The sequence below is a fragment of the Glycine soja genome, chromosome 14 (genome assembly GCF_004193775.1).
Source record: "Glycine soja cultivar W05 chromosome 14, ASM419377v2, whole genome shotgun sequence".
Taxonomy (NCBI): domain Eukaryota; kingdom Viridiplantae; phylum Streptophyta; class Magnoliopsida; order Fabales; family Fabaceae; genus Glycine; species Glycine soja.
The window spans coordinates 891,273-905,811 of record NC_041015.1 but is presented as its reverse complement, the minus strand read 5'-3'; the positions used below and the strand labels follow the sequence as shown (position 1 = coordinate 905,811).

General features: G+C 35.4%; 2 protein-coding genes across 3 annotated transcripts; one reads left to right on the top strand and one right to left on the bottom strand.

Moving 5' to 3' along the window:
• The first annotated feature begins 599 nt into the window (after positions 1 to 599).
• Positions 600 to 4,473, top strand: LOC114385434 (LRR receptor-like serine/threonine-protein kinase). The gene is made up of 2 exons (XM_028345510.1): positions 600 to 3,591; positions 3,689 to 4,473. Exons 1-2 carry the CDS (start codon positions 768 to 770, stop codon positions 4,144 to 4,146), a joined length of 3,282 nt encoding a protein of 1,093 aa, XP_028201311.1. The 5' UTR covers positions 600 to 767; the 3' UTR covers positions 4,147 to 4,473.
• A 2,228-nt stretch (positions 4,474 to 6,701) lies between these two features.
• On the bottom strand, positions 6,702 to 12,171 carry LOC114383121 (regulatory protein RecX). 2 transcript variants are annotated; one of them, XM_028342717.1, is made up of 6 exons: positions 12,017 to 12,170; positions 11,474 to 11,742; positions 10,611 to 10,746; positions 9,758 to 9,850; positions 8,336 to 8,423; positions 6,702 to 7,355 (listed from the first exon to the last, which is right to left on the bottom strand). In XM_028342717.1, exons 1-6 carry the CDS (start codon positions 12,094 to 12,096, stop codon positions 7,068 to 7,070), a joined length of 954 nt encoding a protein of 317 aa, XP_028198518.1. In that variant the 5' UTR covers positions 12,097 to 12,170; the 3' UTR covers positions 6,702 to 7,067. The 2 variants fall into 2 exon arrangements, with proteins under 2 accessions (XP_028198518.1, XP_028198519.1); XM_028342718.1 differs by lacking the exon at positions 8,336 to 8,423 and having other exon boundaries at positions 12,017 to 12,171.
• Positions 12,172 to 14,539: the final 2,368 nt, after the last annotated feature.

Genomic DNA, 14,539 nt, shown 5'->3' with positions numbered 1-14,539 from the left:
CTAAAAGTCATTCTCCGTTCTATATTTTACTAGCCCTAGTGCTTACTTAGCCATGCCTTGTTTGCTGCTAATTAATCTCAACAGTTGAATAAATACACGAAGATGAAAAGTAATTATTATTACCAAATTAAAGCAGGAAACAATATAATATATGTGTCCACGTGGGGAACAAAAATGCAAAATCTTCTTTACATGATTTTCACCCTCCACCAGTTTCATGTCTCACGGTTCACTATTAATGAAACACTATCTAACAGGAACTAACAAATTGGATTACATTTAGATAGCAAATTTCTCAAAATTTCAACTCACTACTTGACACGTTAACCACAACAAACCAATAAAAAAGAGGAGTTTACCAACATAGTGTAGTATGATTGACGGATAACTATGCTCCTTAAATATATGGTCAGAGGTTGGATCCCCAGAGTTTATGCGTATGAATTAACATATATTGGAAAAGGTCACACTCTTAGATAGATTTCAATATAATGAGAGATTAGTCTTTCACTCTTGTCTAGAGATACCCTAGGTTCATCTTGAAATAAATAAATAAAAAGAGAAGTTTAGCTTAATAAAAATCAACAAACATCATCATGGGTATGGAGATGTCATTGTCATTGAACAGGAGCTTATTACAACAATAAAAAAACAAGGAAGCTAGCTCTTCTGACCAGAGCTTCTTCTCTTCCTCTATAAAAAAAAAATCATAGAATTTCCCCCTCTACAATCCCAAAACAGATCACCACTTCTCTTCTTTCACAGCAATGTCTGTCATCTTAAGAAATCTGTCACTTCCTCCCAAAATCTTCTCCCTCACCTTGCTTCTCTTATTAAACTCTCTTTTGTTTCCATGCTGTTACTCCCTTAATGAGCAAGGCCAAGCTCTATTAGCATGGAAGAACAGTTTAAACAGTACTTCAGATGCACTAGCATCTTGGAATCCTTCCAACCCAAGCCCATGCAATTGGTTTGGGGTGCAATGCAACTTACAAGGAGAGGTGGTTGAGGTAAACCTGAAGTCAGTGAACTTGCAAGGTTCACTACCTTTAAATTTTCAACCCCTCAGGTCCTTGAAGACTCTTGTCCTCTCAACAACCAACATCACAGGCATGATTCCAAAGGAAATTGGAGACTATAAGGAGCTCATTGTCATTGATCTCAGTGGCAATTCTCTCTTTGGTGAAATCCCAGAGGAAATTTGCAGACTGAGCAAACTGCAGACTTTAGCTCTGCATGCCAACTTTCTTGAAGGCAACATCCCATCCAACATAGGAAATTTATCAAGTCTTGTGAATTTAACACTCTATGACAACAAACTAAGTGGTGAAATTCCAAAGAGTATTGGCTCCTTAACTGAGCTCCAAGTGTTGAGAGTAGGAGGGAACACAAACCTTAAGGGTGAGGTGCCATGGGACATTGGAAACTGCACCAACTTGTTGGTGTTAGGCCTTGCAGAAACCAGCATTTCTGGGAGTCTTCCTTCTTCAATAGGGATGCTGAAAAAAATTCAGACCATAGCCATTTACACAACTCAGCTGTCAGGCCCTATCCCAGAAGAGATAGGGAAGTGCAGTGAGTTGCAGAACCTGTACTTGTATCAGAACTCCATATCTGGCTCAATCCCAATTCAAATTGGAGAGCTCAGCAAGCTTCAGAATCTTCTCTTGTGGCAAAACAATATAGTAGGTATAATCCCAGAAGAGCTTGGAAGCTGCACACAGCTTGAAGTCATAGATTTGTCAGAAAATCTTCTCACAGGTAGCATACCAACCAGTTTTGGTAAGCTATCAAATCTGCAAGGGCTTCAACTGAGTGTTAATAAGCTTTCAGGCATTATACCTCCTGAAATCACAAATTGCACTTCCCTGACTCAACTGGAAGTTGACAACAATGCTATTTTTGGGGAGGTTCCTCCTCTTATTGGCAACTTGAGAAGCTTGACTCTCTTCTTTGCATGGCAGAACAAGCTCACAGGAAAAATCCCAGATAGTCTTTCACAGTGCCAAGATCTTCAGGCACTTGATCTCTCTTACAACAATTTAAATGGTCCAATACCCAAACAACTTTTTGGGCTGAGAAACCTCACTAAACTGCTGCTTCTTTCCAATGATTTGTCAGGCTTTATACCACCTGAGATAGGTAACTGCACAAGCCTCTACAGGTTGAGGCTAAATCACAATAGATTGGCAGGTACCATTCCATCTGAGATCACCAACTTGAAGAATTTGAACTTTTTGGATGTGAGCAGCAATCATCTTATAGGGGAGATTCCTTCAACACTATCCAGATGTCAAAATCTTGAGTTTCTGGACCTCCATTCAAATAGTCTCATTGGCTCAATTCCAGAGAATCTGCCCAAAAACCTGCAGTTAACTGACCTCTCAGACAACAGGCTAACAGGTGAACTGAGTCATTCCATTGGTTCATTAACTGAATTAACCAAACTCAACTTGGGAAAGAATCAACTCAGTGGAAGCATCCCAGCAGAGATCCTATCTTGCTCCAAGTTACAACTTCTGGACTTGGGAAGCAATAGTTTCTCTGGAGAAATTCCCAAGGAAGTTGCTCAAATTCCTTCACTAGAAATCTTTCTCAACCTTAGTTGTAACCAGTTTTCTGGAGAAATCCCAACTCAGTTCTCCAGTCTTAGAAAACTTGGAGTGCTTGACCTCTCCCACAACAAGCTCTCAGGGAACTTGGATGCTCTCTTTGACCTTCAGAACCTTGTTTCACTGAATGTTTCCTTCAATGACTTCTCTGGAGAATTGCCTAACACACCATTCTTCCGGAAACTCCCTCTCAACGATCTCACAGGAAATGATGGTCTCTACATTGTTGGTGGTGTTGCAACTCCAGCTGACAGAAAGGAAGCCAAGGGTCATGCCAGATTGGTTATGAAGATTATAATATCCACTCTCTTATGCACCAGTGCAATACTAGTACTTCTCATGATCCATGTCTTGATCCGTGCTCATGTTGCTAACAAAGCACTCAATGGAAACAACAATTGGTTGATAACTTTGTATCAAAAGTTTGAGTTCTCTGTTGATGACATTGTCCGGAACTTGACATCATCCAATGTGATTGGCACCGGAAGCTCTGGAGTTGTCTACAAGGTCACAGTTCCAAATGGCCAAATACTAGCAGTTAAAAAGATGTGGTCATCAGCAGAGTCAGGAGCATTTACTTCTGAAATTCAAGCACTAGGTTCAATTAGGCACAAGAACATCATCAAGCTTCTGGGTTGGGGATCCAGCAAGAACATGAAGCTTCTGTTTTATGAGTACCTCCCTAATGGAAGCCTGAGCTCATTAATTCATGGTTCAGGAAAGGGAAAACCAGAATGGGAGACCAGATATGATGTTATGTTGGGAGTGGCTCATGCACTTGCATATTTGCACCATGATTGTGTGCCTTCCATATTGCATGGAGATGTCAAAGCCATGAATGTTTTGTTAGGTCCTAGCTATCAGCCTTACCTTGCTGACTTTGGCCTAGCAAGAATTGCAAGTGAAAATGGTGATTATACTAATTCCGAGCCAGTTCAAAGACCCTACCTTGCTGGCTCCTATGGATACATGGCTCCAGGTACTTTTTTCACACTAAGTTAGAATTAGTTATTTTTCAGTACTTGCATAACCCCTTGAAATAGTACTAATTTTTTGTTGTTTTGGTATATGTACAGAACATGCATCTATGCAACGGATCACTGAGAAGAGTGATGTGTACAGTTTTGGTGTGGTCCTACTTGAGGTCCTGACAGGAAGACACCCCCTAGACCCAACACTTCCTGGGGGTGCACACTTGGTTCCGTGGATTAGGAACCACTTAGCTAGCAAAGGAGACCCTTATGACCTTCTTGACCCAAAGCTGAGAGGGAGAACTGATTCTAGTGTGCATGAAATGCTACAAACTCTAGCCGTGTCATTTCTATGTGTCAGCAACCGAGCCGAGGACCGTCCATCAATGAAGGACACTGTTGCAATGCTCAAGGAAATTCGACCTGTTGAGGCCTCAACCACAGGTCCTGATGTGTTAAAGGGAGTTTTATCAGTGCATACTTCTCCAGCACCTCCTATGAAAGGTGTTTCACATGGAACTTCTAATTGTTCCTTTCATTTCTCAGAGGACTCAATCTGTTGAGCAAGCATGCAACTCCTAGAGAACGTATGATTCATAACATGTGCATACAAATGGAATGTCAGCTAGAGCTGGCCAGAAGAATTACTAGAGATGTTCAAATGTAATCCAAGATATGTAATGCATATTTCACGAATCCATGTATTCAATTTAAATAATAATAATAAAAAACATTCTAGAATCTAGAGACTAGAGCCTTTCACCCAACAAATTAATTAAGTTTCAGACTAGTTGGTTCCTCAATCGGATGTGAAGGTCACCTTGGCCTCATTGATATCTTTGTAACCTTTGTGCTTTTACCTGAATTCAAATTTTGATGTTCTTATTTTAGTCTTTGTGGTGAATTAACCAACATGGAAAGCAATTGATGATAATTTCCTGGTCTACAAGTGCTGAAACTTCTCAGATGTTACTGCCAACTGGGGCATTTCTAATAAACACAGTAGACTTAAAAGTCCATTTTGAATAAACTTCTACATAAGTACTTAAAAGAGGGAAAAAAATTGAACTTCTCTCATCTAACTTTTCTAAAAACTGGAGCCCATAAGTTGATTTTAACCTATTGGACAAATTTAATTCATTTCACCTTCTTATTTTTTTTCTTTTATAAGGCAAGTTTATCCAAACAATCTGTCAACAAGTGATATTAATTACAATGATTGGAATTCTTTTGGATATTACACACAGAAAATAAGATTCTTAGACTACATCTCTCTCTCTCTCTCTCTCTCTCTCTCTCTTTCACTTATTCACACACACGCACGCATACTCAAGTCAGCCTTTCAATTCCACATGGTCCCACGTTCAATACCTCACATGTCCCATGTGCTGTCTGAAAGAGACTTTGCATTTGCAACAATTGGAAACTCCTTCAGAAGCACATATTAAGTTTGGAATGAATGAAAGTCTGTGTATCTTAATCACACACACATGTATATGCAGGACCATTATTATTCTGGAAAAGTGAAAGGTAACATGTAAAACAGATAGACCAGTTAGTCCTGCAGCATATGCAGATTGCAAATACGAACAAGGGAATTTTTTTTATCATTTGCAAGGTTCACAAAATTCTCTGAACTGACCAAAAAGCTTATTCAATTATATCTTATAAGATTCTTTCTTGAACAACTTTTTGGCATTTCTAGGAAGAGTAAAAAGAGGACTGGAAATAATTAAGGAGCAGAGTTTGTGGCATTGCATTATATGTGAAAAGAATGAGTACGAGAATGACGATTTAAGTACATTAAAATATCCACAAAAAATAAAGTAAATTAAAATGAAGTTGCAAGAAGATTTCAATTATTTTATACTAATGAATGTCTTCAACAATAGGAGGAACACAAGAAAATTAGAGCATGGATTTGTCATAAAGTAACATTTCTTCTCATCAAAATATTATTTTCCTGGTTTTCCTTTTGACGGTAAACACTGAAAATTGTATTATGAACAAATTTTAATCCTTTTATAATAATATTTTCATTTATTAGATTAAAAATATTTTTTTTATATTTTCAAATTATTAAATGTATTTACTTTTTCATTTAAAACTATTTTTTATAAGTTTTAGAAATTTTGATAAAAATATTGTAAAAGGATATAACATTTTATTTTTTGTAAATCCATCCATTTATTTTGTACTAATTTGTAATCATCCGTGTATTTGTACTAATTTGACAAGAGGAAACTAAATTCCACCCTTTAGTTTTCTTTCTTTAAAAAAAAGAAAGATGAATATTTTTCAAGCAACACTAATATGGTTAAATTTTATTTTTAATACATTATTATTGTGAACAAAATTATGTTATTAATCAATTAGATAATATTTTATGTGTGACTAATAAGGTAGTTATAACAAAATTACTAATTTTTAATTATATAATTAATTAACAGTATAAAAAATATTTACATTGTCGTACGTTCTAGTTAAATTCATTTAATTAACATATTTAGTTGAAAATTTTCTACAAAAATATTAATTAATATTCTCTTTTTGATACTGCTTTTGTTATTATAAGAGTCTCAATAAATAACTTAAATTTACTATTAATTAGTAAAGTCCGCATTAAATTTAACCTAATAATAAATAATGTATTAAAAATGTTTCTAAAAGCAAAACTTAAAGTCGATAGGTTTCTATGCAATTCCTCATAAATATGTTCCAGATTTTAAAAAAGAATAATCGCAGTTTACACAAATTTTATGGTTTAAGGAAAAACTTAGTGCACATTTGAGAGACCTATTTCTTGAGGGAATAATTGCTTATTTTTCATAAGCACTCTTTCAAAAAAGCTATACCAAACAAACAATGTGAAAATAAAATGATATATTTCAAACGAAAAAATTAAATAAAATTCTGCGGTGCTATTGAAGAGTTCTGGTAACTGCAAGTCTGCATCCAACTAGCCCTTTAAGTCTCCTACGCTTTATGAAATAATTCAACACATGCCATTATATCATATCATTAATGGCACTCATTCTGCTCTAGAATCCTGAATGCTAGTTGATGAATGACTGTTATTGGATAGGCATGTTGATAATCTTTCTAGCGTAAGCACACATTTAAGATAAGCACACGCATCAATTGTTTCTGGATCATATCATATCACACCATATCTACAAGAATTGAAACAGTGGACTCACAACAAGTAGCACCTACTTAGTGGTGCTTGCTGCTTTTGTCTCAGCCTCAACAAGAAAAAAAAAGGTAGCATCAATGTACCCAGACAAGTGTAGTCTTGTGTGTTCAAATGCCACATGGCCTTGAGCAAATTGAAGCAATGAACTACAAGTTTTCTTGCAACAGCATTAAGAGCCAAAGGAGGCTTCAACCCTACCATATTACACACTACATTTTCAAGAAACATGTATGGAGCCCACCAATGAATTTCCAGATTGATATGAATGTTGGATGTCCCAATTGTGCACTATGGAGAATTCTGGTCCTGCCTGTCTAATTTCTTTAGTATGATGTTAATGACATTCCAGTCAAAGCCACGGTACTGAAGCCACCGAACAATTCGTGATTTCCTTGTCTCCTTGAGTACATTCTGACTTCTGAACCACTGCTTTGAGGCCTGAGTATAAAGATGATCCATGGAATGTTTTGACAAGCCAATAACTGACTTGTGATCTTCGGCACAATCATTGTCCTTAAAGACCACTTCAACTGCCTTCTCAGCATCAGCTTGACTAACTCCCTTCTTGAACAGTGCCTGCCACAACAATTGCAATCCATCACACAAAAGTATCTCCCTTGGATGAAATAGCAAGTATATATTGGCTATTGAGCATTGAAGGCATGTGAGGTGAAAGGTCTGTGCCTTGGCCTTGCATGGCCCACAACAACAGTAAAGAACCTTTAAGCAAGCACTGCTTTTGTGCATCCCTAGTGTGTTTGGGGCATCTAAACTTAAGGAAAATGATGAAAAGAGAAGATTGAAGCCTTCAATCAATCGATTTTACCTTTTCTGGAGGAGGGGAAGGGATTAGACTCAATTCAATCTAGGCAATTTTTGCATATTTGGAAAAAAAATAATCAGATATTTTTAAAATGAAACAAATTGAGCCCTCAACAAGTAGCCAAGTAATAGAAGAAATTATTAGATCAGATAAATTACAAGAGAAAAGAATTGGGTCGGAACTTTGCATTTGTTGAACAATTCGCTATGAAAAATAAGCCAAATTCTGACACAAGTCAAGCAGGCAAAAGACATAATTAAACTTCAAAAGCTTTTAGATGTAGGGAAAAATCAAAATATAGATTACATGCACAAGCTAAATTTTCAGATACAGATAATTACATAGTAAATGATATATTATTATTTTAACATTGTCCTCCTATGCAAGTATACATTTTCAGATTTTCACATTTGTGTTCTCAAAAAAGTAATTGTGGAAAGGAAAAAAAAAAGTGAATGCACACAACTCTGCCGAATTAGCAAGATGCTGTCACAATGCACATCATCTTTTTCTCCTAATTCTATATTCTAGAGTTAAAATGATGATGAATTTTAGAAAGCACAATATAAGCATAATGCTAACACAATTATTTCCTCTTCTGCACTGCAATGGGGTTAATAACAAAACACGGGGAAGAAGTATTGATCAAGAAGAGAAAAAAACAGAATGGAACAGGCAACATGTAAGAAAGCAAAAAGTAATAGGACAAACAAAAAATGCAAAGAAGATTAACTTGTTTGATCCGCCTTGGCCCCCAACTTGATGAAGTCCATCTAGATTGAGAAAATGTTTCAGCGTACAACCTATCATTGATGAACCCTCTAATACAAAAAAGGTTAAACCAATCACCATAAGTAAACATAAAGTATAAAAATGTCTGCAAACTCAGTTTATAAATGAACTTGAAAAAGCATATTTTGAAAAATACTACACAATATCAAATTAACATGATATAAATGGGTATATGCAAACTTTCAAAAAAAATTGAGATGCATGTACCAGACAGTTTATTCTGAATAGAACAGAATTACTTTATCTGCATATATAAACTAATAGTGTTTGAATTAATATAGAATTAATCATAGGATATACTCTTTTTTTAAAAAATTCAGAGTCTCTATCCTTCCTAAAGCAAGAAAAGTTAAATGGAAAAAGAAAACATGTTAACTTCATATAAAAACTGTGGATCTGTTGTTTATCAGCCATTTTCAAATGCATCCTTTATTTGAAGCTTTACTTGCTGTCAAACAACTACATCCTAAAATGGAAAACAAAATTCGATTCCCAAAACAAACTCCACAAGTAATCACCCTTCACCACAAGTGACCTGGTAAAATTATAATGTCAAGGTAAAAGCAGAGATCATTTCCTTTCCATTCTACAATATCTGCACACTTACATAATTTCCTTTTTATTATAAGTTGTTTTGAATACAAAATAAGTTAGTCCAAACACATAGAATAGGTGACACTTTTTTCGGGGGGAGAAATAATTGCCTTTTTTTTCAAAAGCACTTTCAGGAAGCCCGAAAAAAAATATTATTTGATATTTCTGCAAAACAAGCCATACCAAACACACTTTAAATTTCTTGATTCCTTTTCCCTGTTTTCTGAAATCCAAATATGTTATATCCATTTGCTCTTTAATGAAAAAAGGTGGAAAAATAGTTCATCAGTTTCTGACACACAAAATAAATTAAAATGAAAGAATAAGTGTTGTTACGTGCTGTAAAAAAAAGTAAACAACTCTATGCATATATACTACATAAGACTTAAATTGGTAAATGACCATATGTCGAATTATATAAGATGGGCCACTCAAATTCTCAAGACATTCATTCTTCCTCAATATCCAGTTATCTAGCCATTTTCCTCATGGAGACCCCATGACTGAATTAATAGTTGGCTAGAGCTGCATTCAAAGTCACCTTTGTGATAGCAATTTGTATCTATAATTGCAGACATCTCATTTTTAAGGCCAGAAATCACATAACATAACATATATTACTCTCAATTTGTTGTAACTGGGTAAAAACTTAAAGGAAACCAAATTTAGGAAGTAGTTGTTTGGAAGCAATAAAGCTTCAAGTAAGGAAGCAATTAAAATTGGCTAATAAACAATAACTACCACAGTTTTTATGTAGTTAACTACATACCTTCTCTGGAACTTGTTTATCACTGCCTCCACTGAATCAGGAGAGAATCTCTTTCCAAGCAATTTCTTTCTCAACTCAAGTGCTGTGAGTGCCCTATGGAACAGAGAGACAAGCATGCTTAAAAGAAAAGACTGAATTTTTACATTTAAACATGCACACTCCTCTTTCCAAAAGGGTAAAGATATTAGTTTACTTATAAGCAAACTCAACTCCAAGAAATTCATTGTCAATGACAATTTGCTAAAATGTTTCCAAAGGCATGCCAAATAAGCCTTTGTTCTGCATAACCTCACTCTTCAATATAAAAATATACAAACAACTTCAATCAAGTTGAAATTTCTAAAAAAAATATATGGGATATTTGTAAGTAGATAGTGAGTGCAATGCCAAAGTTACGTACTACGTTTTAAATTTGTCTTTTAGCTTTCATGTTGAGCCTTGGCACTATAGTAAGGTTTTTGCCTTGTGACTTAACTGTCACAAGTTCAAATCTAAGAAACAGCCTTCCCTTAAGGAGATAAGGATGCATGTATGTACCCTCCCCAAACTCAAATTAGATGAAATACTTGACATTTTCTTCAATTTCGTAATGGAAGAGCTGAAAGAAGGTAAATACTTGACACACTGGGTAAAAGGAAGTTTCCTCAACAGGGAAAACAGCAACAATTAACTGCAAACTCATAATAGCATGGCAAAAATTGATTTTTGTTGCACTTAAAAAAATGAACAAACATTATGCTCGCCCATATTTGGTTCAGAAACTCTTCAATTGGATTGACAATACAGTTTATAACTAGTCTAGCACTGAATAAATTCTATTTCTGGGAGGAGGGAAGGGGAGACAACAACTAACCTAGATGCAAGTAATTTAATAGCAGCTTCCTCGACATCACTGGTAAATTTGTCAATTTGTATCAATTCCTGGTCACAAGAGTCTCCTCCCTCATGGATTGTCAACTCTCCAACCTCTTCCATTTGATCAAAAGAATCTAAGATCCACAAATTACAATGCTCAGAACAACTTCACTTCTTAGATATACAAGTTGTAAGTGCTGTTTCATTTCTAATCATAATGTTTGGTTCCGCAGCAGAATATTCCATTATAGCAAATTGATAGAGAGAAGCCACAAGTTTTAAAGAGTTAAAACAGGTTAAAACAAGATAATGAATGTAAATTTTTTAATCGGTGAAAACAAACATACAATGTGAATCACTGAATCTAGAAGCATGAACCTATTATCCATCCCCAATCTTAATGGTAGAAGGAGATCGATCCTATTAGAACCTGGAGAAAATTAACTTTAGTTAACCATAAGACAAACACCGCTTCTCCTTTCTTTCCCATTAATTTCTTAATAATCGTCATTTTTTTTGTAAGAAGCTTATTTTTATTCAATTTATCAATTACAAAGGCCATCAATCACAAATCACAATGTAACCTCAAAAGCGTGAACAATCTCTTATTACTTTTATGGCTAGCTGAGTTTATCGAGTACCACAATATAAGAACATTGTATCACCACACTTAAATCCGAGTCAACAATCCCATGACAGGCATCAAATTGAATTAGAATGCTTAAAATCACAAATAAATTTATTGTATTTAGCTATACGTAGTAGTGACGTAGTTCCCCTGCATCCTGCATAGCGAAGCACAACTAACTCCCAAATGATGAATCAAAACCATATCATATTAGATAGAACATAGAAGTTCACCTTGTTCACTGTCATCAAATAATAAGTCAGGGCAAATTTCATTCGGGTCTTGAGAAATTTCACAATGTGCAATTGTTGCCTGCACATCTTTTCCACCATTTATCTTGAGCACATTAACATCAGGACAGCTACAATATCCAAGGCTTTTCACTGGCAGTGCAGTTTCAAGTATTTTCACCCTGCAGGATGTGCTGGAAATGTACCTAATAGGAACAGAAGAACTATACTCTCTTCTCTTCAAGCAGACAATCTGAAACTTCCAAATACTCCTATTTTTTTAATACCAAATTAAAAAATAAATAATTAGAACAATGGTCGAAATGTTTCAGAATGTATAGAAAGCTGAGGCTTATATTTATATGTAAGCGGGGGGAGAGACAGAAAGAAATTGAAGAACTTCCTTCAACCCAGTAGAATGCTTCCAATAGGGTAGCTAAACTAGAACTCCATTACTCATTTACTCTCACAAGAATCAAGCTTTTCTGCCATTTTGTTTCAGTAACCAAAGAAGGTTTAGAGATAAAAACGAGAGAGAGAAATTACCGTTGAATTGAAAAAACGCGACAGGGAAAGTGGGACGAGATGTTGAAGCCGATGTTTGCCGCGAAACCTGCCATGTTCATGCAACCATAATTTGTGCCTACCAAACCAAGGGGTTCCCCATTTTTGGTTCGTTTCTCTCTCCTCTGTTTTTTTTTCCAAATTTTGTTTTCCTGTACGGGGTCCTAACATTTGGGTCGGCCCGGATTAGCCCTCGTGGGCTGGGCTAATTTTGAATCGGGCTGATTTCCCCAAACGGGCTGTCTGGGCTTGGCCTGTCACTCTCTGACAGTCAGCAGGCATCATGGGCATTTGTTTCCTACACCTTCCAATTTTTATTTCCAAAATTAACTCTGGAATGTAATTGGAAATGCAGGATACAATAGTCGGCATAATGACATATTCACAACTTCAGACTTGAACCAATCTCCACTCATATTTTAGAATCAATTTTTAACAGGTGATAAGGGATTGGATAGTATGCATAGATTATGGGTTCTAACTTTTTGTAGGACCATATTAAATTAAAGAAGAAGAAAAATTAATGAGTGCTTGTATGAGGACACATGATAAAAAAAAATTAAATATATTATTTTTATTAAAAGGAAAAGTTTATTGTATTGAAACACAAGTTGTTATCTAAAGTGCAATTATAACAAAATATAGATGGTACAACTGGATCACCTTTTTTTCAAGGAATGTAAATTCTTGTTAAGTAGTAATTTGGCTTGACATCCAAAAAAGAAGTAGCTATATCTAAGGGGGGAAATAAGAGTCTTCTTTTATTTCTCCGCAAAGAAATAATTATACATTCGAACAAGCTGACAGGAGTTATTTTGCTAAAACTTTTTTAAATAATTAGAAACATCAATAAGATGGTGTTATCATGTGTGTGTGACTAAGTAATTGTTTGGAAATATGTTTAGTTTAATTTAATAGTCAATTCATCCTTCCCTTTTCTTCTACATTTGTGTATTGAGATATGAAAAAACTTATGTTTAGAAAGGTATAAATAGATTTCGAAGTACATCCTAATTCAAAAGATACATTTTATGATTTAACTTATTATAGGTTATATCCCAAAAATTTAAGCTAATTGTTTAGTTAGTATTTTTTTCTGGTCATATATATCAAATACCTCAAGGAAGAAAAAAATAAGAAAGGGGCAAGAGACACTGTTTTCAATAATTCTATGTCAATGCTATTAAAGAAAATGTATGAAAGTAACACTTTTGCTTTACTACCAAAAAAATCAAGAACATACAATGAATCTCAAGCAATTCTCCAAGCATACAAATAATGGCAAAAACCTTGGGTGGATGAATTATCCTCTAGTAATTCATGTTTGCTGCTACCCCCACCTCTTTCTGGGCATTCTATGCTATTAAAATCGCTAGTAGTTTCCAAAAAGACTGGCTTGAAAACAAAGAAAGCAGGGCCTAAACCAAGGTCATTGGTGAAAAGCCAATCATGAACATCCCAAAAGATTTGCACAGGAAAATTATTCACCATCACTATTTCATTCCCTCTGAATCTCCAATGCAAGTTCATTATTCTACTGGCCAACATCCCATCTATGTTAATCCACATTTCTGGATCATCAGGCCCAGAAAGGGAGGTCTCAATCACAACGTCATGTTCTATCTTACCATCTTCTAGAATGGCTCTGGTACAAAACATTTTCTTCCCATACACATTGTCTCTCTTGCACAACAAGGTAGCCTCATCTAGGGATGGTTTTGATTTGGTTCTTTCAAAAGCATCCTTCTCCAAATCTCCCAACAACAAAAGCACCTCTTTCTTGTAAACCAAGGCAACGTAATAACCTGAACAAGGCTGGGGACTTGTAGCGGAGAATTCTGCACGCCGAAAATCCCAAAAAATGTCTACTCTTACACCTGCTATTTCAAATGATCTAAGACCCTTTTTACCCCAAGACTGTCCGGATCCCAAATCAATCTTGCAGGTGTACTTGTTCTCTTCCAAAGTGTTGTCGACGCTCATGGAAAGGAAATGATCTATGGGGTCCTTGCACCATGAAATTGTTATGCTTCGTAACAATTCTGCTACTTTGGTTTGATAAACAAAGGTGACAAAACTCTGAGGGGCATCTATTTTCATGGCTTTATTATCCTTGCATGTTGTTTTCTTCTTGGAATGTGGTTCTGGAATGGCTAACATCACAGATTCTACAAGAAAATTAGTCATTGGCTATATAACTTGGACAAGTTTGTATTAAGCTTGCAAATGTATATGACTTTCTTATTTTCTTATATGATCGATAATTGATCCTCTTTGGCCTCTAATGATCAGAGAGAATTATAATTGATAAACCCATCAGAGATGCTTCTAATAATAGAATAATGAACCATCATCTTAATTTCACATCTTATTGGTTCAAAACCTGAACAGCTTCAAAGGGATTCTTAATCACAAGGTTAAATGACCAATGAATCGTAATGTTGAGAAATTATGTGAAAATTAAGACACGCTTTGAGGAACAAAATCTAGGTTGAGGTTGTCAAT